A 23,329-nucleotide genomic window follows, 5' to 3' on the forward strand; every position below is an offset into this window, starting at 1 on the left:
GCTGGGAGGTCTCTTGTGGACCAGTGTTCTGAAGTTGGCTCTCCCACCTCAGAGGCACGGCCCTGATGCCTGGCTGGAGCACCAAGAGCCTTTCGTCCACACGGCTCAGAGTAAAAGGGAGAAAAAATAGAAAGAAAGAAAGAAAGAAAGAGGCTATAATATAGTGAAGTAAAATAAAGCTATTGTAAAGCAAAGCTATACAGACAAAATCTCACCCAGAAGCATATACATATACACTCACAAAAAAAAAGGAAAAGGGGAAAAATTAATATCTCCTGCTCCCAGAGTCCCCCTCCTGAATTTGGGATGATTCGTTGTCTATTCAGGTATTCAACAGATACAGGCACATCAAGTTGTTTGTGGAGTTTCAATCCTCTGCTTCTGAGGCTGCTGGGAGAGATTTCCCCTTCTCTTCCCTGTTCGCCCAGTTCCCAGGGTTCAGCTTTGGATTTGGACCCGCCTCTGCGTGTAGGTCGCCTGAGGGCGTCTGTTCCCCGCCCAGACAGGACGGGGTTAAAGGAGCAGCTGCTTCGGGGGCTCTGGCTCACCCAGGCCGCGGGGAGGGAGGGGTACAGAGGAGGTGGGGCGAGCCTGCGGCGGCCGAGGCCGGCGTGACGTTGCACCAGCTCGAGGCGCGCAGTGCGTTCTCCCGGGGATGTTGTCCCCGGATCCCGGGACCCTGGCGGTGGCGGGCTGCACAGGCTACCGGGAGGGGCGGTGTGGAGAGTGACCTGTGCTCACACACAGGCTTTTTGGAGGCGGCAGCAGCAGCCCCAGCGTCTCACGCCCGTCTCTGGGGTCCGCGCTGATCGCCGCGGCTCGCGCCCTTCTCTGGAGTTAGTTTAGGCGGCGCTCTGAATCCCCTCTCCTTGCGCGCAGCGAAACTAAGAGGCAAGAAAAAGTCTCTTGCCTCTTTGGCAGCTGCAGACCTTTTCCCGGTCTCCCTCCCAGCCAGCTGTGGTGCGCCAACCCCTTCAGGCTGTGTTCACGCTGCCAGCCCCAGTCCTCTCCCTGCGATCCGACCGCAGCCGGAGCCTCAGCTCCCAGCCCCGCCCGCCCCGGCGGGGGAGCAGACAAGCCTCTCGGGCTGGTGAGTGCTGCTCGGCGCCGAGCCTCTGTGCGGGAACCTCTCCGCTTTGCCCTCCGCACCCCTGTGGCTGCGCTCTCCTCCGCGGCTCCGAAGCTTCCCCCCTCTGCCACCCGCAGTCTCCGCCCGCGAAGGGACTTCCTAGTGCGTGGAAACCTTTCCTCCTTCACAGCTCCCTCCCACTGGTGCAGGTCCCGTCCCTATTCTTTTGTCTGTGTTATTTCTTTTTTCTTTTGCCCTACCCAAGTACGTGGGGAGTTTCTTGCCTTTTGGGAGGTCGGACGTTTTCTGCCAGCGTTCAGTGGGTGTTCTGTAGGAGCAGTTCCACGTGTAGATGTATTTCTACTGTATCTGTGGGAAGGAAGGTGATCTCCGCGTCTTACTCTTCCGCCATCTTCTCTCCTCCCCCTACATGCTTTCTAATGGACTCTTTATGTTTCCAAGACGAATAAAAGCAAATGTGCTATTCTGCCTTTTTTCTATAAAAATAAAAGTTTGGCTCACTAAGGTTTTTGCAGTATTGAGAATATTAGGCTTTTCAGTATTTCAGAAGTGAGCCACGCTCTTAGCTCTGTGTGTGTCTCGATGTCGGTAATTCAGGCTGGTCAGGAGGAAAAATAAGATTTACAGGCAGTTCAAGTTGCTCGTGGAGGGTAACAATGTCCCAGTTTTGTTTTAATTTAAGCAATTTGTGAGAGTTGCTGTTTCTCCTTCATAATCATTAGCAGTCATAACATTTCCCAAAACTTGCCTGTGCTTGGTTTGATGCTAAAAAAGCCCCTAGGCGTGGCTGTGTCCTCACACCCTATCTATAGTGTGCTCTGAAGCTAGATGACACTTATAATCTATAGATTTTATCAAGTCCCTTCCCTGTTAAGAAACCTTCATTGACTGCCTCTAGCCTCAGAATCCTGTCCAGTTTCTGTAGAGCCCACACTCTCACCCCATCCTGCATTGGAAATCTTACCTCACGGGATGTTGAGGGGTCTCACCCTCATCTCTGCCTGTGGAAATCCAGTCATTGTTTTGCGCCTGTGATGCAGTGTGAGTTCCTTGAGTGGATCAGTATTAGTTCAACTTTGGAGGTCATCTGATCTTTTGGTTTTCAATGAAAGTTTATTTTTATCCAGTGGAAGCTTCTTTGGAATCCCCAAATATAAAGCAGGTAACAGCAGGTCTAGTGTCATTGAAGAAGGTTAAAGTTAAGGAGCCTGAACCCACTGATGTGACCTCTTCACGTCTTCTCTCCCATGGCCCCAAAGGGACTCCCTGTGACATTTAGGTTCCATGGGGTCAATTGGAAATGCAAAGTGACACTCTGGACAGATGAGGATGCAGAGTTTTGATGAGAAGAAGGATGGAAGAGCAAGATAAAAACAAGGAACTTTAGAGCTCAAGTCTTTTAGTTCCTGGCCTGGTTGGGTATTGCTGTCATGACACCGTGTTGCCTCCCAAGCATTTTAATTCCATAACATATAGACCTCCTGATCGAAGTTAACACATTCTGTCATGTAGAATAGTTATTTTGTGTGCCTCTCATTCACTCTGACAGACGATACAACAGTTTCAATCTGAAGAATGGGTTTTATCTTTGTAGCCCTCCTCCACCACTCAGATACGATTTATACTTAGCACAGTGTACTCTTCGTAATTGGCAGTTACCTAATCATTCATCAGATATTTATCAGGGTTACAAAATAGTCTTTAGAACCGATTTTTGTGCTTCAGCGACACAAGTAGAGTCCCATCACCATGGGTGGTTTTGTGTGACAAAACAATTTCAGTGTCCTGGGAGATGACACAGAGAAACAATGCTTTCTTAGTCTGGACACAAGGAATGCTTTTCAACAGCAGTTAAGCACAAGGGCTCTTCAAAGAAAGTAAGTTGCTGTTGTCCTAGTTGCATTGTAGTCAGGGATGGCAGAGTTGAGTTGCTACCTGAACAATTCATGGCTGCTTTTGTCCTCCATCAAGTAGGAATTAACCTTCCCTTCCCTTTGCCTCATCTTACTTCAAAAATCCTAGTCATTTAAAATTAACCCAAATGTTCAAACTCTCCATCCAGACCAAGTAAAAACACAGCTTTGGGAACCAGAGGAAAACGAAGGGTAAGATTGATTCACTTTTTCATCTCTGCCCACCAGATTTAGAGCGTCTTTTCTCGCTTGCTAAATTGCTAAACATGGCTCCACTTCTAGTTGTTAGATCAGCAAAGCCATTTTCAGAGCACCTTAATGTTATTCCCTCAATAGTAAAACAGTTTGGAAATTTCTGTTTATTTTGAAAAGGTTTTCATTTATGCTGAGTTAAATCTTATGCCAGAGGACAGCTCTGGTTTACGCTTGGAAGATGTGACTCCAAAGGTGCCAGTGGGATTCAGCCTGGCTCTAGGCCTTTTAGAGCTTTTGGGGGTAAACCCTTTCTCTTAGACAAGAATGAAAGGATGTCATGAGTTAGTGGAAAGAGATTAGAAAAATTTAATCCTGTGGAGTAGATTTGTTTTAGGTATTGAAGTAACTTCCCATTTGCACCTTTGTTTTTGTAGGAATTACCTGAAAGATGGAAAACTACCAAAAAGATTGCAGCAACTGTCAGACATGAAGTTTCACCTCTCCAAAATGCAGAAGTCACTCTTATAAGGAAAAAATGTATTTTGTTTGATGTAAGCTAGCTAACAAGCTTTGTGGTTTTCTGTTTTTTGGGGTTTTTTTTTAAAGAAAGGTTTTATAAGGCTAACTGAAGCTATTTGAGATTCACTTTCAGTTTTTTTTCTTCCTTGATCAGGAGAAGCAAGCGGAGTTCAGAGAGCGATTCAGACTCTATGCTCCTCTTCGTTTTAATGCAGAAAATCCATATAGAGTACTTGATAAGGTAATGCTGATCTCAATTATCTTGTGTGTTATGATAGCTATTTCAAAAAATAAATTTGGACACTGAGATACTGCTATATTTTGCCTTAGTTTTGCAATTAGTTATGGGTTGAGAATTAACTATTTAAAACCCAGTTACAAACAATTTTCCCCAAGTAAAATATATTGTGATTTAAATCATGTCATCATCAAAGTACTCATACTAGTGAAACTAACAAATACTATTATTTTTTATTTTATTTTACTTTTTTTTTTAATTGGCGTAAAATTGGTTTACAATTTTGCGTTAGTTTCTGCTGAACAATGAAGCAAATCAGCTATATGTATACCTGTATTCCCTCCCTCTTGGACCTCCCTCCCACCCTCCCCCGTCCCACCCATCTAGGTCATCACAGAGCACTGAGCTGAGCTCCCTGTGCTATACAGCAGGTTCCCACTAGCTATCTGTTTTACACATGGTAGTGTATTTATGTCAAACCTAATCTCGCAGTTCATCCCACCCTCCCCTTCCCCGCCGTGTCCACATGTCCGGTCTCTACATCTATGTCTCTATTCCTACCCTACAAATAGATTCATCTGTACCATTTTTCTAGATTCCACATATATGATATGCATTGATATACGATATTTGTTTTTCTCTTGACATATAAACACTTTATACATCAAGAACTTTATTAAACATATTATTTACATTATTTCTTTCAGTTCTTGCAATATCTCTCTGATACAGCTTCTATTCTCCTTTTTTTTAGATAAAGAAACAATCATGTATAATTGAGTAACTTGTTGGAGATAACAGTTAGTGACAGAATCAGTATTAAAATTCTAGCTGTCTACTTTTTTTTTTTAATGAGGAATATTAACCATTATACTATTTCCCATGTGATACTTTGTTAGTAACTCTTAATCCTAGTAAGGAAAGCCCGTAACTTTTTCTTTTTTTTTCTCTGATTTATGTTTACTGCCTCATCTTATACTTGCTCCTTAGGCCTGATTCTGTGTCCTCTCTCCGACCCCCGACTACACATTGTATCTGCCCCCATGCCCACTCCCCAAGTATGGTTATATGGTTTTCTGGAGGTGGCTAGTGTTTCAGGGAATTTCAAATGAATGCCCATAACTTAATTCTGGATACAAATATTATTGAGTCATTTAATCCTAGGTTATAATGAACTACTTTATTATAATTGACTATAAGAATGACTATAATAGGCAAATAATATGAAAATGGTGACTAATTCATGAGGATTGAAAAAATGTTTTAAACGTTTATTAGAAAAATAATATCTTTTGTTTCTGTAAGAATTCTTAACCTAGCAGCCAAAATGAGAAAGTGGCTTTGAAGTTTGCATTGGGGGCTGGGAATTTTTCTGAGTTCATCTAGGCTACCATCCTGATTTGACTTCATGCTGGAGATAGCCTTTCCTCCTTAGACTGCTGTAAAACTTGGAACTGACAGTTTTTACTTCTCTTTCCAAATTTTGGATTGAATTTAGTTTTAACTGCTTTCAGCCATTCAGAAAACACCATTCAATAGCATGAGGTCTTCTCTTTCACTTGGCTAAAGAAAAGTGGTTAATATATTCACTGAAAAGGGAGTTGGTTAGAGTATGCGAATAGAGTTGTTTTTTTAAAAAAGATTATATCTAAACTGCAGGTGGTCTGAACAGATTGTGGATATGGAGACATTTTTACTTGACTAACCAATGTGCTGTGTGTAAACATTTACTGCAGTTATCATTTATTGACTCCTACCATTTGCATGCTATACTATAACACCATATAGTTACATATTTAAAAGGCAGATATTTATCATACCTACAAAATGTGTTGAGGATGTTTTGAATATAGTAGGACTCAGTTACCTTTATCTTGAAGTCATTTTCTTGTGTGTTTGTTCAGCAAGCATATCTAGTGTTTAACTAGATTCAGCCAAAGTCATGTGTATGTTTGCTCTGGGCTGGTATGGTAGGTCCTAGTACTCAAGGCACCTCACTCCAAAAGATGGAAACCATTGACCCTCCAGGAACAGGGGAGTGGTGTAGTAAATCTCTCCTTTTATAACTGATACCTTGGTAAATTTATATTATGTGCTATTGTTTCTTCATAGCCAAAGATACAGTGAACAGTTGAATTAAAATAACTGGATCTGTATTTCTAGGAATAATTGAATTAGTATAACTAATAGGAAAAATAATTAAAAATAAATAAAAAGGCTGTTGGCTCTGGGGAGTATGGTTGACTAGACATTTTGAAAATCCATCTTGTAAAACAGATGCTGAAACATGTTCACAAATATGTGACTTTAAATCTATTGCTGAACTCCCAAGAAAGCAAGAGGCAGGGAAATAGAGTAGCTGAAACCAGGATGGAAAGCAGTGGGAAACATAAAAGCCTGTGCTGCTGTAGGGGCAAATCAAAGTACCAGAACTCTAGAACTTTGTGATTAACCCTTTCAAGGCAAACTAGGAGATGCTTTTAAGAGGTTACACGCTTAGTGAAAGGGTGGGCTGGGAAAAATCTGCAGCCTGCACAGGGAGCCTATGAGATGACCCATCAGACCTTGCTCTGAATAGGGAGAAAAAAATAGAAAAGGATCCTCTGGGAATTGGTAAACATAGGCCTGTTCTCCCAAGGGTTATGGTGTAATTTTATACTACCCCTATGGTTAAGGAATTTCCAGGCTAGGAAACTGATATGGTTACAAGTAGCTCTTCTTAGCACCTAGTAGAAGCAAATCCAAATCTTCTCTGGGTAGAAGAGAATAAGGTGCTCTTATTCTAATCTCCTCAGGGGTCCAACAGATTAAATTCAGTTAAATTTGAGTTTACAATAAAACAAACACACCATCATGCATAAGGGCCAACAGAAAGAGCAAACCACAGATACAGACCCATATGAAATGTCAGATATTAGAAGACATTTATTGGGACCTCCCTGGTGGTCCAGTGGTTAGGATGCCATGCTTCCACTGCACAGGGCATGGGTTCAATCCCTGGTCAGGGAACTAAGATCCTGCATGTGGCACAGCCAAAAAAAAAAAAAAAAAGAAGAAGAAGAAGACATGTAGTCAGGAAATAAAAGATAACATTGAAAAAAATGAGCAAGTTCTCAGTTTTGAGACTATCAAAAATGATCAACTGAGTTTGAAAAAGGGCCAGAAACTTATGGAAATGAAAAATAAAAGATACAACTCAGCAGGGGTTAAAGAACTAACTGCTAAAGAGGATTAGTGAAATGCAAATGACATTGGAAGAACTTAGAAGGCAGCACATAGGTGAAAGGAGATGCAAAATACAAAAGAGATTAAGAGACACAGAGTAAGAAGTTTGAATGATGTCTAACTCTTTTACTCAGACTTCCTGGAAGAGAGAATACACGGAATATTAGACAAGCAATAGAGATGTAGTAGCTGAGATTTTTCTAGAACTGGTCAAAGCATGAATCAATAGATTGAGGAAATTCACTGACTGCCAACCAGGATAAATACAAAGTCAACATCTAGACACATCACAATGAACTACAGAATACCAAAGGCAAAGAGAAGACCTTTAAAGCAACCAGATAGAAAAGACAGATTATCTGTTAGAAATGATGACTGGGCTAGGAGCATATTTGTCATCAGCAACAATGGAAGCCAAAAGGTAGTGGATGATTTTTTCCCAATTCTCCTGTGTAAAATTATATTTCAATAACAAGAGCATACTTCAGATAAACAAAGATAGTGCATTAACCACCAACAAATCATCACTGAAATAAGTTCCAGTGTGTATATTTCAAGAAAAGAGAGGACAAACAAAGCCAAATTTGATTCTCAATATAATTAGAAAAGACTAGTTATATTGACAAATCTCTGTTGGAAAATCAACAGTCTTAGGAATAAATAGGGAATGATAGTACAGGAAGAGCAGAAATTCAAAAGATCATAGAACACAATCAATAAGAAATTTAAAATTTAAGCAAAATGGATACATTTCTGGAAAAATATAATTTACTAAAAGTATCTCAAGAAGTAACACAGGGACTTCCCTGGTGGCGCAGTGGTTAAGAATCTGCCTGCCAATGCAGGGGACACGGGTTCGAGCCCTGGTCTGGGAAGATCTCACATGCCGCAGAGCGACTAACCCCGTGCGCCACAAGTACGGAGCCTGTGCTGTAGAGCCTGCAAGCCACAGCTACTGAGCCTGCACGCCTAGAGCTGGTGCTCCACAACAAGAGAAGCCACCACAATGAGCAGCCCGCACACCTCAACGAAAAGTAGCCCCCGCTCGCTGCAACTAGAGAAAGCCTGCGCACAGCAACGAAGACCCAGTGCAGCCAAAAATAAATTAATTAATTAAAAAAAAAAGAACACAGCTGAATAGTCCTATAACTATGAAAAATTAACCAGTAGGAAAATAAAAAGATAAACCATTAATTTAAAACAGAGAGAACAGCAGGCCCTGATAGCATTACAGGTTAATTCCAAGAAGCTTTCAAGAAACAGATCTCATTCATATGATTCCAGAGACTGGAAGAAGAATGAACACTCAAAAATTACTCTGTGAAGCATGTCTTATTTTTGTGAAAGGACAGTATGAGAAAGGAAAAATGATAAGCCATTCTTTTTCTTTTTTTCTTTTTATAAATTTATTTATTTATTTTTGGTTGCATTGGGTCTTCAAAGCTGAACGCAGCCTTTGTCTCTAGTTGCTGCCTTCCTTGCTGTGCGCTGGCTTCTCATTGCAGTGGCTTATCTTGTTGCGGAGCACGGGCTTCAGGCATGCGGGCTCAGTAGTTGTGGCTCGCGGGCTCTAGAGCGCAGGCTCAGTAGTTGTGGCGCATGGGCTTAGTCGCTCCGTGGCATGTGGGATCTTCCTGCACCAGCGATCGAACCCATGTTCCCTGCATTGGCAGGCAGATTCTTAACCACTGCACCACCAGGGAAGTCCTGATAAGCCACTCTTTTTGGTGCACATAGAGGCAAACTAACTAAACAAAATGTAATCAAATAATCCAATTTATAAATAGGTTGGGTTCATTCCAGGGAAATGTTTAACATTAGAAAATGAATATAATTCATCATATTTACAGATTAAGAGAAAAGTCATATAACCATCTTAAGAAATGCCAAAAGATCTTTAGGTATCATTCAACATTCATTCATGATAGAAACTCTTGGAAGACATTTTTAACCCATTAAAGGATAACGAAACTCTATATAAACCATTTATACCAGGGGGCATAAAAATCCTAGTAGCATTAGTGCTAATGGTGAAATACAGGAAAATCCTACATAACCATCAGCAGTAGAATAAATTAATTGTAGTTTATTCATACTAGGTAGTACTATAAAGTAGTAGAAATGAATGAACTTCATACATACTCTTCATGAATATGTAGATGTACCTCAAAAATAAATATTGAAATGTCTTAATATATAGTATAAAACTATTCATATAAATTTTAAGACATAAATTTTAATGGTTTAACATTTAGCAGTACAAACGTGTAGTGAAAATACTATAAAATCAGTAGTAGTAAATAAAAATTTAGTGATTATATTTGTAGTGGGAAGGAGAGGGATAAAATTAAGAAGGTCATTAAAAGTTATTAGTAACATAGTATTTCCTAAGCTGGATGCTGTGTATGCTCACAGCCACGCCCTTCTATGTGTATGGAATTTTTCTAATAACATTAGTAAAACTAAGAGAATTGCAGTTAATGTTTATACAAGTATAACATGTGAAATGAAACATATAACCTGTATCATGAAAGAATGTTAGAGTGCTAATATCCTAATTTACATAGTAGGAAATTATGAGAGTTGAAAGTGGATAAATGATTAACCGTGGGTATTTAAAGTTAAAAAGAAACTCAAAAAAACTAAAGTAATAGAAATTTGGGGTATTGAGAGGACGTTGGGAGAAAATGTAAAGTGGAAAAACAAAGTTAAATCCTTTGTTTGCAAAGCCAGTTAGGTTTGTAATGTCTAAACTTGATAAATCAAGAAGCAGCAACTTGTGCACAGAGCTGAGAGTTTGAGAAACAGCCCCCAGAAGAACTGGAGAGAGTGCCTGTGTTTCAGGCTTTTCCTGCATTGCAAGCTCTTCCATACTCCTTGCACTTGACCATATTAATACACTACTATGTTAATAAAAACTAAAAATAAGAGTTGGTTTATCAAGAAAGAAAAAGATGAGTCAGCTTATATTTGGTGTAAAACATAAACTGTTGTACATCGATGGGATGGTTAGGGGAGGGAGCCTTGGTAAATATAATCATGTGGTGAAATTTCTCATACTGTACTATGTTCTGTGTATTGATAATCTCTAGGGTAGTTTTTAAAGCTGAAAGTTCTTTTTTTAAAGAAGTGATTTATTCTTTTTTTTTTTTTAAACATCTTTATTGGAGTATAATTGCTTTACAATGGTGTGTTAGTTTCTGCTTTATAACAAACTGAATCAGTTATACATATACATATGTTCCCATATCTCTTCCCTCTTGACTCTCCCTCCCTCCCACCCTCCCTATCCCACCCCTCTAGGTGGTCACAAAGCACCGAACTGATCTCCCTGTGCTGTGCGGCTGCTTCCCACTAGCTATCTGTTTTACATTTGGTAGTGTATATATGTCCATGACACTCTCTCACCCTGTCACATCTCACCCCTCCCCCTCCCCATATCCTCAAGTCCATTCTCTAGTAGGTCTGTGTCTTTATTCCCATCTCGCCACTAGGTTCTTCATGACCTTTTTTTTTTTTCCTTAGATTCCATATATATGTGTTAGCATACTGTATTTGTTTTTCTCTTTCCGACTTACTTCACTCTGTATGACAGACTCTAACTCCATCCACCTCATTACAAATACCTCCATTTCATTTCTTTTTATGGCTGAGTAATATTCCATTGTATATATGTGCCACATCTTCTTTATCCATTCATCCGATGATGGACACTTAGGTTGCTTCCATGTCCTGGCTATTGTAAATAGAGCTGCAATGAACATTTTGGTACATGACTCTTTTTGAATTATGGTTTTCTCAGGGTATATGCCCAGTAGTGGGATTGCTGGGTCATATGGTAGTTCTATTTTTAGTTTTTTAAGGAAACTCCATACTGTTCTCCATAGTGGCTGTATCAATTTACATTCCCACCAACAGTGCAAGAGAGTTCCCTTTTCTCCACACCCTCTCCAGCATTTATTGTTTGTAGATTTTTTTGATCATGGCCATTCTGACTGGTGTGAGATGATGTCTCATTGCAGTTTTGATTTGCATTTCTCTAATGATTAATGATGTTGAGCATCCTTTCATGTGCTTGTTGGCAATCTGTATATCTTCTTTGGAGAAATGTCTATTTAGGTCTTCAGCCCATTTTTGGATTGGGTTGTTTGTTTTTTTGTTATTGAGCTGCATGAGCTGCTTGTAAATTTTGGAGATGAATCCTTTGTCAGTTGCTTCATTTGCAAATATTTTCTCCCATTCTGAGGGTTGTCTTTTGGTCTTGTTTATGGTTTCCTTTGCTGTGCAAAAGCTTTTAAGTTTCATTAGGTCCCATTTGTTTATTTGTGTTTTTATTTCCATTTCTCTAGGGGCTGGGTCAAAAAGGATCTTGCTGTGATGTATGTCATAGAGTGTTCTGCCTATGTTTTCCTCTAAGAGTTTGATAGTGTCTGGCCTTACACTTAGGTCTTTAATCCACTTTGAGTTTATTTTTGTGTATGGTGTCAGGGAGTGTTCTAATTTCATACTTTTACATGTACCTGTCCAATTTTCCCAGCACCACTTATTGAAGAGACTGTCTTTTCTCCATTGTATATGCTTGCCTCCTTTATCGAAGATAAGGTGACCATATGTGCGTGGGTTTATCTCTGGGCTTTCTATCCTGTTCCATTGATCTATATTTCTGTTTTTGTGCCAGTACCAAACTGTCTTGATTACTGAAGCTTTGTAATATAGTCTGAAGTCAGGGAGCCTGATTCCTCCAGCTCCATTTTTCGTTCTCAAGATTGCTTTGGCTATTCAGGGTCTTTTGTGTCTCCATACAAATTGTGAAATTTTTTGTTCTAGTTCTGTGAAAAATGCCAGTGGTAGTTTGATAGGGATTACATTGAATCTGTAGATTGCTTTGGGTAGTAGAGTCATTTTCACAATGTTGATTCTTCCAATCCAAGAACATGGTATATCTCTCCATGTATTTGTATCCTCTTTAATTTCTTTCATCAGTGTCCTCTAATTTTCTGCATACAGGTCTTTTGTCTCCTTAAGTAGGTTTATTCCTAGATATTTTATTCTTTTTGTTGCAATGGTAAACGGGAGTGTTTTCTTAATTTCACTTTCAGATTTTTCATCATTAGTATATAGGAATGCAAGAGATTTCTGTGCATTAATTTTGTATCCTGCAACTTTACCAAATTCATTGATTAGCTCTAGTAGTTTTCTGGTAGCATCTTTAGGATTCTCTATGTATAGTATCATGTCATCTGCAAACAGTGACAGCTTTACTTCTTCTTTTCCTATTTGGATTCCTTTTATTTCTTTTTCTTCTCTGATTGCTGTGGCTAACACTTCCAAAACTATGTTGAATAATAGTGGTGAGAGTGGGCAACCTTGTCTTGTTCCTGATCTTAGTGGAATTGGTTCTAGTTTTTCACCATTGAGGACGATGTTGGCTGTGGGTTTGTCATATATGGCCTTTATTATGTGGAGGAAAGTTCCCTCTATGCCTACTTTCTGCAGGGCTTTTATCATAAATGGGTGTTGAATTTTGTTGAAAGCTTTCTCTGCATCTATTGAGATGATCATATGGTTTTTCTCCTTCAATTTGTTAATATGATGTATCACGTTGATTGATTTGCGTATATTGAAGAATCCTTGCATTCCTGGAATAAACCCCACTTGATCATGGTGTATAATCCTTTTAATGTGCTGTTGCATTCTGTTTGCTAGTATTTTGTTGAGGATTTTTGCATCTATGTTCATCAGTGATATTGGCCTGTAGTTTTCTTTCTTTGTGACATCTTTGTCTGGTTGTGGTATCAGGGTGATGGTGGCCTCGTAGAATGAGTTGGGGAGTGTTCCTCCCTCTGCAATATTTTGGAAGAATTTGAGAAGGATAGGTGTTAGCTCTTCTCTAAATGTTTGATAGAATTCGCCTGTGAAGCCATCTGGTCCTGGGCTTTTGTTTGTTGGAAGATTTTTAATCACAGTTTCAATTTCAGTGCTTGTGATTGGTCTGTTCATATTTTCTATTTCTTCCTGGTTCAGTCTCGGCAGGTTGTGCATTTCTAAGAATCTGTCCATTTCTTCCAGGTTGTCCATTTTATTGGCATAGAGTTGCTTGTAGTAATCTCTCATGATCGTTTGTATTTCTGCAGTGTCAGTGGTTACTTCTCCTTTTTCATTTCTAATTCTATTGATTTGAGTCTTCTCCCTTTTTCTCTTGATGAGTCTGGCTAATGGTTTATCAATTTTGTTTATCTTCGCGAAGATCCAGCTTTTAGTTTCATTGATTTTTGCTATTGTTTCCTTCATTTCTTTTTCATTTATTTCTGATCTGATCTTTATGATTTCTTTCCTTCTGCTAGCTTTGGGGTTTTTTTGCTCTTCTTTCTCTAATTGCTTTAGGTGCAAGGTTAGGTTGTTTATTCGAGATGTTTCCTGTTTCTTGATGTAGGCTTGTATTGCTATAAACTTCCCTCTTAGAACTGCTTTTGCTGCATCCCATAGGTTTTGGGTCGTCGTGTCTCCATTGTCATTTGTTTTTAGGTATTTTTTGATTTCCCCTTTGATTTCTTCAGTGATCACTTCGTTATTAAGTAGTGTATTGTGTAGCCTCCATGTGTTTGTATTTTTTACAGATCTTTTCCTGTAATTGATATCTAGTCTCATAGCGTTGTAGTCGGAAAAGATACTTGATATGATTTCAGTTTTCTTAAATTTACCAAGCCTTGATTTGTGACCCAAGATATGATCTATCCTGGAGAATGTTCCATGAGCACCTGAGAAAAATGTGTATTCTGTTGTTTTTGGATGGAATGTCCTATAAATATCAATTAAGTCCATCTTGTTTAATGTATCATTTAAAGCTTGTGTTTCCTTATTTCTTTTCATTTTGGATGATCTGTCCATTGGTGAAAGTGGGGTGTTAAAGTCCCCTACTATGATTGTGTTACTGTCGATTTCCCCTTTTATGGCTGTTAACATTTGCCTTATGTATTGAGGTGCTCCTATGTTGGGTGCATAAATATTTACAATTGTTATACCTTCCTCTTGGATCGATCCCTTGATCATTATATAGTGTCCTTCTTTGTCTCTTGTAATAGTCTCTATTTTAAAGTCTATTTTGTCTGATGTGAGAATTGCTACTCCAGCTTTCTTTTGATTTCCATTTGCATGGAATATCTTTTTCCATCCCCTCACTTTCAGTCTGTATGTGTCTCTAGGTCTGAAGTGGGTCTCTTGTAGACAGCATATATATGGGTCTTGTTTTTGTATCCATTCAGCCAGCCTGTGTCTTTTGGTGGGAGCATTTAATCCATTTACATTCAAGGTAATTATCGATATGTATGTTCCTATTCCCATTTTCTTAAATATTTTGGGTTTGTTATTGTAGGTGTTTTCCTGCTCTTGTGTTTCTTGCCTAGAGAAGTTCCTTTAGCATTTGTTGTAAAGCTGGTTTGGTGGTGCTGAACTCTCTCAGCTTTTGCTTGTCTGTAAAGGTTTTAATTTCTCCATCAAATCTGAATGAGATCCTTGCTGGGTAGAGTAACCTTGGTTGTAGGTTTTTCTCCTTCATCACTTTAAGTATATCCTGCCACTCCCTTCTGGCTTGCAGAGTTTCTGCTGAAAGATCAGCTGTTAACCTTATGGGGATTCCCTTGTGTGTTATTTGTTGTTTTTCCCTTGCTGCCTTTAATATGTTTTCTTTATATTTAATTTTTGATAGTTTGATTAATATGTGTCTTGGCGTGTTTCTCCTTGGATTTATCCTGTATGGGACTCTCTGTGCTTCCAGGACTTGATTAACTATTTCCTTTCCCATATTAGGGAAGTTTTCAACTATAATCTCTTCAGATATTTTCTCAGTCCCTTTCTTTTTCTCTTCTTCTTCTGGGACCCCTATAATTCGAATGTTGGTGCGTTTAATGTTGTCCCAGAGGTCTCTTAGACTGTCCTCAGTTCTTTTCATTCTTTTTTCTTTATTCTGCTCTGCAGTAGTTATTTCCACTATTTTATCTTCCAGGTCATTTATCCCTTCTTCTGCCTCAGTTATTCTGCTATTGATCCCATCTAGAGTATTTTTAATTTCATTTATTGTGTTTTTCATCACTGCTTGGTTCCTCTTTAGTTCTTCTACGTCCTTGTTAAGTGTTTCTTGCATTTTGCCTATTCTATTTCCAAGATTTTGGATCATCTTTACTATCATTATTCTGAATTCTTTTTCAGGTAGACTGCCTATTTCCTATTCATTTGTTAGGTCTGGTGTGTTTTGACCCTGCTCCTTCATCTGCTGTGTGTTTCTCTGTCTTCTCATTTTGCTTAACTTACTGTGTTTGGGGTCTCCTTTTCACAGGCTGCAGGTTCGTAGTTCCTGTTGTTTTTGGTAACTGTCCCCAGTGGCTAAGGTTGGTTCAGTGGGTTGTGTAGGCTTCCTGGTGGAGGGGACTACTTCCTGTGTTCTGGTGAATGAGGTTGGATCTTGTCTTTCTGGTGGGCACGTCCACGTCTGGTGGTGTGTTTTTGGGTGTGTGTGGCCTTATTATGATTTTAAGCAGCCTCTCTGCTAATGGATGGGGCTGTGTTCCTGTCTTGCTACTTGTTTGGCATAGGGTGTCCAGCACTGTAGCTTGCTGGTCGTTGAATGAAGCCGGGTCTTGATGTTGAGATGGAGATCCCTGAGAGATTTTCGCCGTTTGGTATTACGTTGAGCTGGGAGGTCTTTTGTGGACCAGTGTTCTGAAGTTGGCTCTCCCACCTCAGAGGCACAGCCCTGATGCCTGGCTGGAGCACCAGGAGCCTTTCATCCACATGGCTCAGAATAAAAGGGAGAAAAAAATAGAAAGAAAGAAAGAAAGAGGATAAAATAAAATAAAATAAAACTATTATAATAAAAAATAAGAAAGAAAATAAGAATAAATTTATTAAGAAAAAATTTTTTAATTTTTAAAAATAGAATTTATTAATTTTTTGTAATAAAAAATAAGAAAAAAATTAAGAAAAAATTTATTAAGAAATTTTTTTTAATTTTTAAAAATAATAAATATGAAAAAACTTATTAAAAAATGTTTTTGATTTCTAAAAATAGAAAATAAGGGAAAAATTATTAAAACATTTATTAGGGAAAAAAATATTTTTAAGTAAAAAAAGAAAAGAAAAAAACGGACGGACCAAACCCTAGGACTAATGGTGAAAGCAAAGCTATACAGACAAAATCTCACCCAGAAGCATACACATATACGCTCACAAAAAAAGGAAAAGGGGAAAAATTAATATCTCCTGCTCCCAGAGTCCACCTCCTGAATTTGGGATGATTCGTTGTCTATTCAGGTATTCAGCAGATGCAGGCACATCAAGTTGTTTGTGGAGCTTTAATCCGCTGCTCCTGAGGCTGCTGGGAGAGATTTCCCCTTCTCTTCCCTGTTCGCACAGCTCCTGGGGTTCAGCTTTGGTTTTGGACCCGCCTCTGCGTGTAGGTCGCCTGAGGGCGTCGGTTCCCCGCCCAGACAGAACGCGGTTAATGGAGCAGCTGCTTGGGGGGCTCTGGTTCACTCAGGATGGTGGGAAGGAGGGGTACGGAGTGCCGGGCGAGCCTGCGGCGGCAGCGGCCAGCATGATGTTGCACCAGCCCGAGGCGCTGTGCGTTCTCCCAGGGAAGTTGTCCCCGGATCACGGGAGCCTGGCCGTGGCGGGCTGCACCGGCTCCTGGGAGGGGCGGTGTGGAGAGTGACCTGTGCTCGCACACAGGCTTCTTGGTGGCGGCAGCAGCAGCCTTAGCGTCTCCTGCCCGTCCCTGGGGTCTGCGCTGATAGCTGCGGCTCGCGCCCGCCTCTGGGGTCTGCGCTGATAGCCGCGGCTCGCACCCGTCTTTGGAGCTCGTTTAGGCGGCGCTCTGAATCCCCTCTCCTTGCGCGCCACGAAACAAAGAGGCAAGAAAAAGTCTCTTGCCTCTTCGGCAGCTGCAGACTTTTTCCCGGACTCCCTCCCGGCTAGCACCGAAGCCGGAGCCTCAGCTCCCAGCCCTGCCCGCCCCGGCGGGTGAGCAGACAAGCCTCTCGGGCTGGTGAGTGCTGCTCAGCGCCGATTCTCCATGCGGAAATCTCTCCGCTTTGCCCTCCGCACCCCTGTTGCTGCGCTCTCCTCCGCGGCTCCGAAGCTTCCCCCCTCTGCCACCCGCAGTCTCTGCCCGCGAAGGGGCTTCCTAGTGTGTGGAAACCTTTCCTGCTTCACAGCTCCCTCCCACTGGTGCAGGTCCCGTCCCTGTTCTTTTGTCTCTGTTATTTATTTTTTCTTTTGCCCTACCCAAGTATGTGGGGATTTTCTTGCCTTTTGGGAGGTCTGACGTCTTCTGCCAGCGTTCAGTGGGTGTTCTGTAGGAGCAGTTCCACGTGTAGATGTATTTCTACTGTATCTGTGGGAAGGAAGGTGATCTCCGTGTCTTACTCTTCCGCCATCTTTAATCCAGCCTCTGATTTATTCTTAAGTGGAATTTTCTAGCACCTTGTCTTTTGCTCCCCAGCAAAGTTGTCCCCAGCTGTATGATGAACATCAAGAGGAAAATTTGTATTCATAGCAATTTGATACCAGAGCAGATTTTGCTGAAATAATGTATAGGGAGGGTATTGATAACATTACTGTATTTACTGATCGTCTACTCTAACTTTTTTGAGTAGTTGTGAGTTTGCTCATCTAAAGCCCCTATTTTACCAATAATTATACTTCAGATTTCTTCCTATTTTTTTTTAAAAAATCAAAGTTGTAAATGTTGACATAACCAGAGCTACACAACGCTGTGGCTCTTCTTCTCTGGCAGTTCATCGGTTATTAAGTGTGTTTGTGTGCGTGTGTATGTGTTTTCTCCTTAGGCAAATCAAGAGCTTGAGGCATTAGAAGAAGAAATGTTGCAGATGCAAGAATCTACTCATCTTTTTGAAGTGGCTCTTCCAGAGTACAAACAAATGAAGCAGTGTCGCAGAGAGATAACATTGCTCAAGGGGCTCTGGGATGTCATTATTTATGTTAAGGTAAGACACTGCTTTTTGAAAGCATGCTTTTTTTCTTTTATATAAGTATGCAATTTTTAGTGTCTCTATCATTCTATTTGGGTTTTATAGTGTCTTAAAATGTGTGGGTATTAGACTTTTTCCCCGGAATTAAAGTTCAGATATCTCTGAATTATCAGTGCTTTTTGTTTGCCGTTCTGAATGAAACTTGGTATTATGAGTTGACTGCTTCAAATCCTTCTTGAGAGTTATGTAGGATATAAACAAAAATTACTATGTACCACACACATCTGGTCACTTGTGCATACAAACTGATGTGTACACCCATGGTTATACTTCCGTACGTGTGCATATATAAACAGGCCTAACTAAAAATAAAGTTACTTTGTCTGTGTTCATTAAGTTGCAAACTTAAGTGTGAAAATAAGTTCTAGGAACTAGGCGTATTGCAATATGTGTTATACATTATTTTCTTTGAAGTTAGTTGAAAGCCAGTAAAGAAATATATTAACAAGGCATAGAATATGGTCAAGAAGCTCATGAGAGTTTTGTTTATAATGGATGAAGGTTTTCTTATGAAAGCTTATCTTATATGTAGAATTATAAAAATATGGTATTTAATGGTAACATTATTTATCAATTCATTCAGAGTATTCAGGATTAAATGATAATGATGGTATGTGTATGGAATTTGTCATTGCTTCTAGAAATTAACATATCAGAATGTTTTAGCCTTAGGTTTGACATGTTCTGACAACTTTTTTGTTTTTGTGGTGGGGAAGTTTTGACAGGTGCAGTTAATACTTAAATAATTGAGTTTCCCCTGGATGGTGGAGTCACTGTGTATCATCAGTTTAGATATTTTGCTGCAGAGACTTGCTTTCACCAAATGTTGTTGACACTTTTATCTGCTTGTGCGTTTTCAGAGAAGCATTGATAATTGGACTAAAACCCAGTGGAGACAGATTAATGTGGAACAGATGGATGTGGAACTCAGAAGGTTTGCCAAGGCAAGTTCCATAACTGTCTGCGATGACGATTTATCTTCCTCAGCACCACCTTCTTCCATCTTCCCTGACCTAGTGTCTGCTGTGCTGGACCGCATGTCCTTATTTACTTCAAACAGGATGATTTGAGACAGGATTTTTTTTTTTTTTTTCACTCTCAGCCAGTTGCACTTGTAATCAAGCCTACCTTTCTGTGAATGAGTGGATAAAAGCATATTAGGGCTAATGAATTGATGAGCAGTGGCTATCATCCGGCGCTGCCTATGGCTGTCTAGAATGGAGGGGGGGAGGTGAAGAGCAGGGCTGAGGGGTTAGGCTTACAAAAGCTGTCGAATTCTTTCCCTAGCAGCTGTAAGCGTACTGTATCTTCAGAGGTACCTTTCAGTTGTGGACTTTGGGGCAACTAGTTGGGGTACCTTGTGGATGTGTATGGAGTACTGTGATCTTTGTTCTTATTACTGCCCACTCCAATAACGCAAGGGGGCTCAATGTAACAGAACTGAGCTTTTTTTTTTTTTTTGTAAACTTTGGGATTTTATTTATTTATTTATTTTTTTATGGCTGTGTTGGGTCTTCGTTGCTGTGCAAGGGCTTTCTCTAGTTGCAGCAAGTGGGGGCCACTCTTCATCGCGGTGCACAGGCCTCTCACTATCGTGGCCTCTCTTGTTGTGGAGCACAGGCTCCAGACGCGCAGGCTCAGTAATTGTGGCTCACGGGCCTAGTTGCTCCGCGGCATGTGGGATCTTCCCAGACCAGGGCTCGAACCTGTGTCCCCTGAACTGGCAGGCAGATTCTCAATGACTGCGCCACCAGGGAAGCCCCAGAACTGAGCTTTTTTGAACTTCGTGCTTTGATAGCTAGTCCCCACGGCCCTGTGCCCTCTGAAGAGAGTAAAGCCTCTTTGGATAAAGCCAAATGCATGTTTGGATAAAGCCAAACGCGTAGCCATGAAAGGCAGTTCAGAAGTAGCCAGGCCTTTTGCTTTCTTCTTGACCCGGAACATCCTTACCCCGACTCAGTCCTGTGCTCCACTCCAACCAACTCTTCCCATTTTTTTCTGCCCTTTTTATCCTGCTCCCAAGAACCCTAACTAGAACAGCCCATTATTCTTTTGCATGCCCTGGGGTCACTGTGCCTCTTTTCTGTGCTCACTCCCTGCCCGTCTCCTTGCCTAGTGGACTGTCTCACTTCAGAGTGACAGTTTGACCTCCACTCTCAGTTGAAGATATTTTGCCTTTTTCTTTTTTTTTTTTTTTTTTTTTAAAGAAGTAGCACTGTCCTTTTGTGCTGTGCTGGGATTGTTGTTTTATTAGGGGTTTTCTCATTCACAATTGTTGATGTTGTTCTGTGAGCCAAGAAGACAGCCAAGTCAAGGGCCCTATTTGACACGTCTTAAAATCATGACTATTTAGTTCCAAGGAACAAATGCTCAAAGGTAACCAGCATTTCAGGGCTACCATTTAAACAAGCCAGGTCTTCCGAGGAGAGTGTTAGTAATCCAGCTAACAATCTCAGTTTCCTGCTTATTTATGTTTCTAGAGGAAGCACTCTTCATTGCACATGTCCTGTAAACTCTATTAATTCTCTACACTTAATGACCCTTGGGTTTCCTCATGGGACATCAAGCTAGAACCTGTGAATAAGAAACCAGTGTATCCAAGTGGCTTGTACACAGTGGACTCGTAATATATGAGTGAGTGGATCCTTTTCTGTTTCTCTAGTTTTAGTCTTTAACCTGGGGACTTAAATGTTTTTACTTTCTTCCTATCCAGGGAAATGTAAATTTATTCTTTCAAAGGAAGAAAATGATAAAACATATTATTATTTTGGGGGACCTAGTTTTTTGTCACTTTTCTTTAGGAAATCTGGTCTCTCGATAAGGAAGTCCACGTGTGGGACGCTTACTCAGGCCTGGAAGGCACAGTGAAGGACACGATGACCTCCCTGAGGGCCGTTGCGGAGTTACAGAGCCCTGCCCTCAGAGACAGGCATTGGCACCAGCTGATGAAGGCCACTGGGGTCAGTTTCCTGAGTCTCACTAATTGAATATTTTTGTGACTGAAGTGTTATTCCTTGGTTTACATCATTCAACTGGGATGAAGTGGGATTTGGGAAAAGGTATCTGGTCAGATGCAAGAGGTCAAGCTCTTTGAGATGTGACCAAGGACTAGACCTGCAGATATTCTAGTTTTAGCCCCTGCTATGGACTAAATGTGTTCCCCCCTCCAACGCCCCCAATTCATATGTTGAAGCCTGAGTTCCTAATGTGATGGTGTTTGGAGATGGGACCTTTGGGAGATAGTTTGGTCGTGAGGGTAGAATTCTCATGTATGGGGTCAGTGCCCTTGTAAGGGGATGAAGACCCCAGAGCTTTCTACTGTCTACTATATGAAAATAAAACAAGAAGACAGACATCTGTTAACCAAGAACAGAGCCTTCACCGACAACCCAACCAGGCTGGCACCCCGATCTTGGACTTCCAGCCTCTAGAACTGTGAGAAATAAATGTTTGTTGTTTAAGCCTCCCAGTCTATGGTGTTCTGTTAGAGCAGACAGAAGTGACTAAGATACCCCCCGCCCCCACCAACCTTTTATCTCTTACTGGCTATATGACCTGAAATAAGACACTTAACCATTCTGTTTTGAGTTTTTTATTAATAAAGTGAGAGAGATGCTATCTACTCTCATAATCAGAGGGATCGTGTAAGGATCAAGTAAGATAATGTGAAGGCATTTTATAGAGCATGGCATGGCTGCAAAGAATCTTATATTTTGTGCAGAGGATCAGAGAGTATTAGAAGTGAATTTAGGGGGAGAGAGAATTCAGAAATAGTGATTTTTTCCCCCCATAATTCATTTAATAATGGCATCCTTTTTTGATGGTCTTTTTTTTTTAATGCATTGGGGGTTTTTTGTTTTTTTTTTTGTTTTTATTTTTGGCTGCATTGGGTCTTCGTTGCTGTGCGTGGCTTTCTGTAGCTGCGGTGAGCGGGGCTACTCTTCATTGCTGTGCGCAGGCTTCTCATTGCGGTGGCTTCTCTTGTTGCAGAGCACAGGCTCTAGGTGCACGGGCTTCAGTAGTTGTGGCACACAGGCTCAGTATTTGTGGCTCACAGGCTCTAGAGCGCAGGCTCAGTAGTTGTGGCACACGGGCTCAGCTGCTCGGCGGCATGTGGAATCTTCCTGGACCGGGGCTCGAACCTGTGTCCCCTGCATTGGCAGGCGGATTCTTAACCAATGCACCACCAGGGAAGCCCCTTTGATGGTCTTTTGATGGTTATTTTTTAAATTTTTTTTTAGAGATGCATTTTTTTTTAAGATTTTTTTTTTTTTGATGTAGACCATTTTTAAAGTCTTTATTGAATTTGTTACAGTATTGCTTCTGTTTTATGTTTTGATATTTTGGCCGCAAGGCATGTGGGACCTTAGCTCCCCGACCAGGCATCGAACCCCCACCCCTGCATTGGAAGGTGAAGTCTTAACCATTGGACCACCAGAGAAGTCCCAGATGGTTTTTTATTTTATTGCAAAATACAGAATTATTTCTCAAATGGTGTCTGTACCATTTGAGGTTATATTTTCTTGCCTTTCTATATCTATTTAGGAGCAAATATACCAAACTTACACTTTATTTTTTGGGGAAGGTGACCTTCATGAATTTAAAATGCATAAAATGCAGCCTGATGTGCGTGTTTTCTGCTAGGCACACATCGTGAAGAAGGGCTCTCATGATTTGAAGACAGAGTTTGCAGGGTGGGGAAACTGAGGAAAGGGGCAGGCTGGTGAAGTGGGGATGACCTAAGCTTTATTGGTCCAACTCTAACACCTAGTATCTCTTGGATCTTGGGCCAGTTACTTGCTCTCTGTACCTCAGTTGCCGCTTCTATGAAATACAAGTAATGCTATAATGCTGCCATGCAGACTTGATGAGATGAGATTATATATAGACCCTAGCACATAGCAAATCCTCAATAAATGGTCCCTGAAGTTTTTATTATAATACTTTCCATAGAGTCTTTTAGGCATTGCATATTTGGGCTTTATAGTTGATTAATTTATTCTTTCAGAAAATCTTTATTTAGTCTCCCAACATGGAAGGTATACTGTGTGTCCCACTCCCCGCCCCCTTCTCACATTTGCCCCACTGAGCTTTCTTCTCGCCA

General features: G+C 40.7%; 1 protein-coding gene across 1 annotated transcript in view; it reads left to right on the forward strand.

The window, feature by feature from the left end:
• Positions 1–23,329, forward strand: part of DNAH11 (dynein axonemal heavy chain 11) — a 326,952-nt gene that overhangs the window by 70,479 nt on the left and 233,144 nt on the right. Inside the window, exons 19-23 of the mRNA XM_057550027.1 lie at positions 3,633–3,749; positions 3,872–3,958; positions 18,022–18,180; positions 19,086–19,169; positions 21,027–21,185. Coding sequence (XP_057406010.1) covers positions 3,633–3,749; positions 3,872–3,958; positions 18,022–18,180; positions 19,086–19,169; positions 21,027–21,185 — 606 coding nt within the window. The remainder of the gene's footprint in view (positions 1–3,632; positions 3,750–3,871; positions 3,959–18,021; positions 18,181–19,085; positions 19,170–21,026; positions 21,186–23,329) is intronic.

This window comes from Balaenoptera acutorostrata, chromosome 7 (genome assembly GCF_949987535.1).
Source record: "Balaenoptera acutorostrata chromosome 7, mBalAcu1.1, whole genome shotgun sequence".
In the NCBI taxonomy this organism is placed as follows: domain Eukaryota; kingdom Metazoa; phylum Chordata; class Mammalia; order Artiodactyla; family Balaenopteridae; genus Balaenoptera; species Balaenoptera acutorostrata.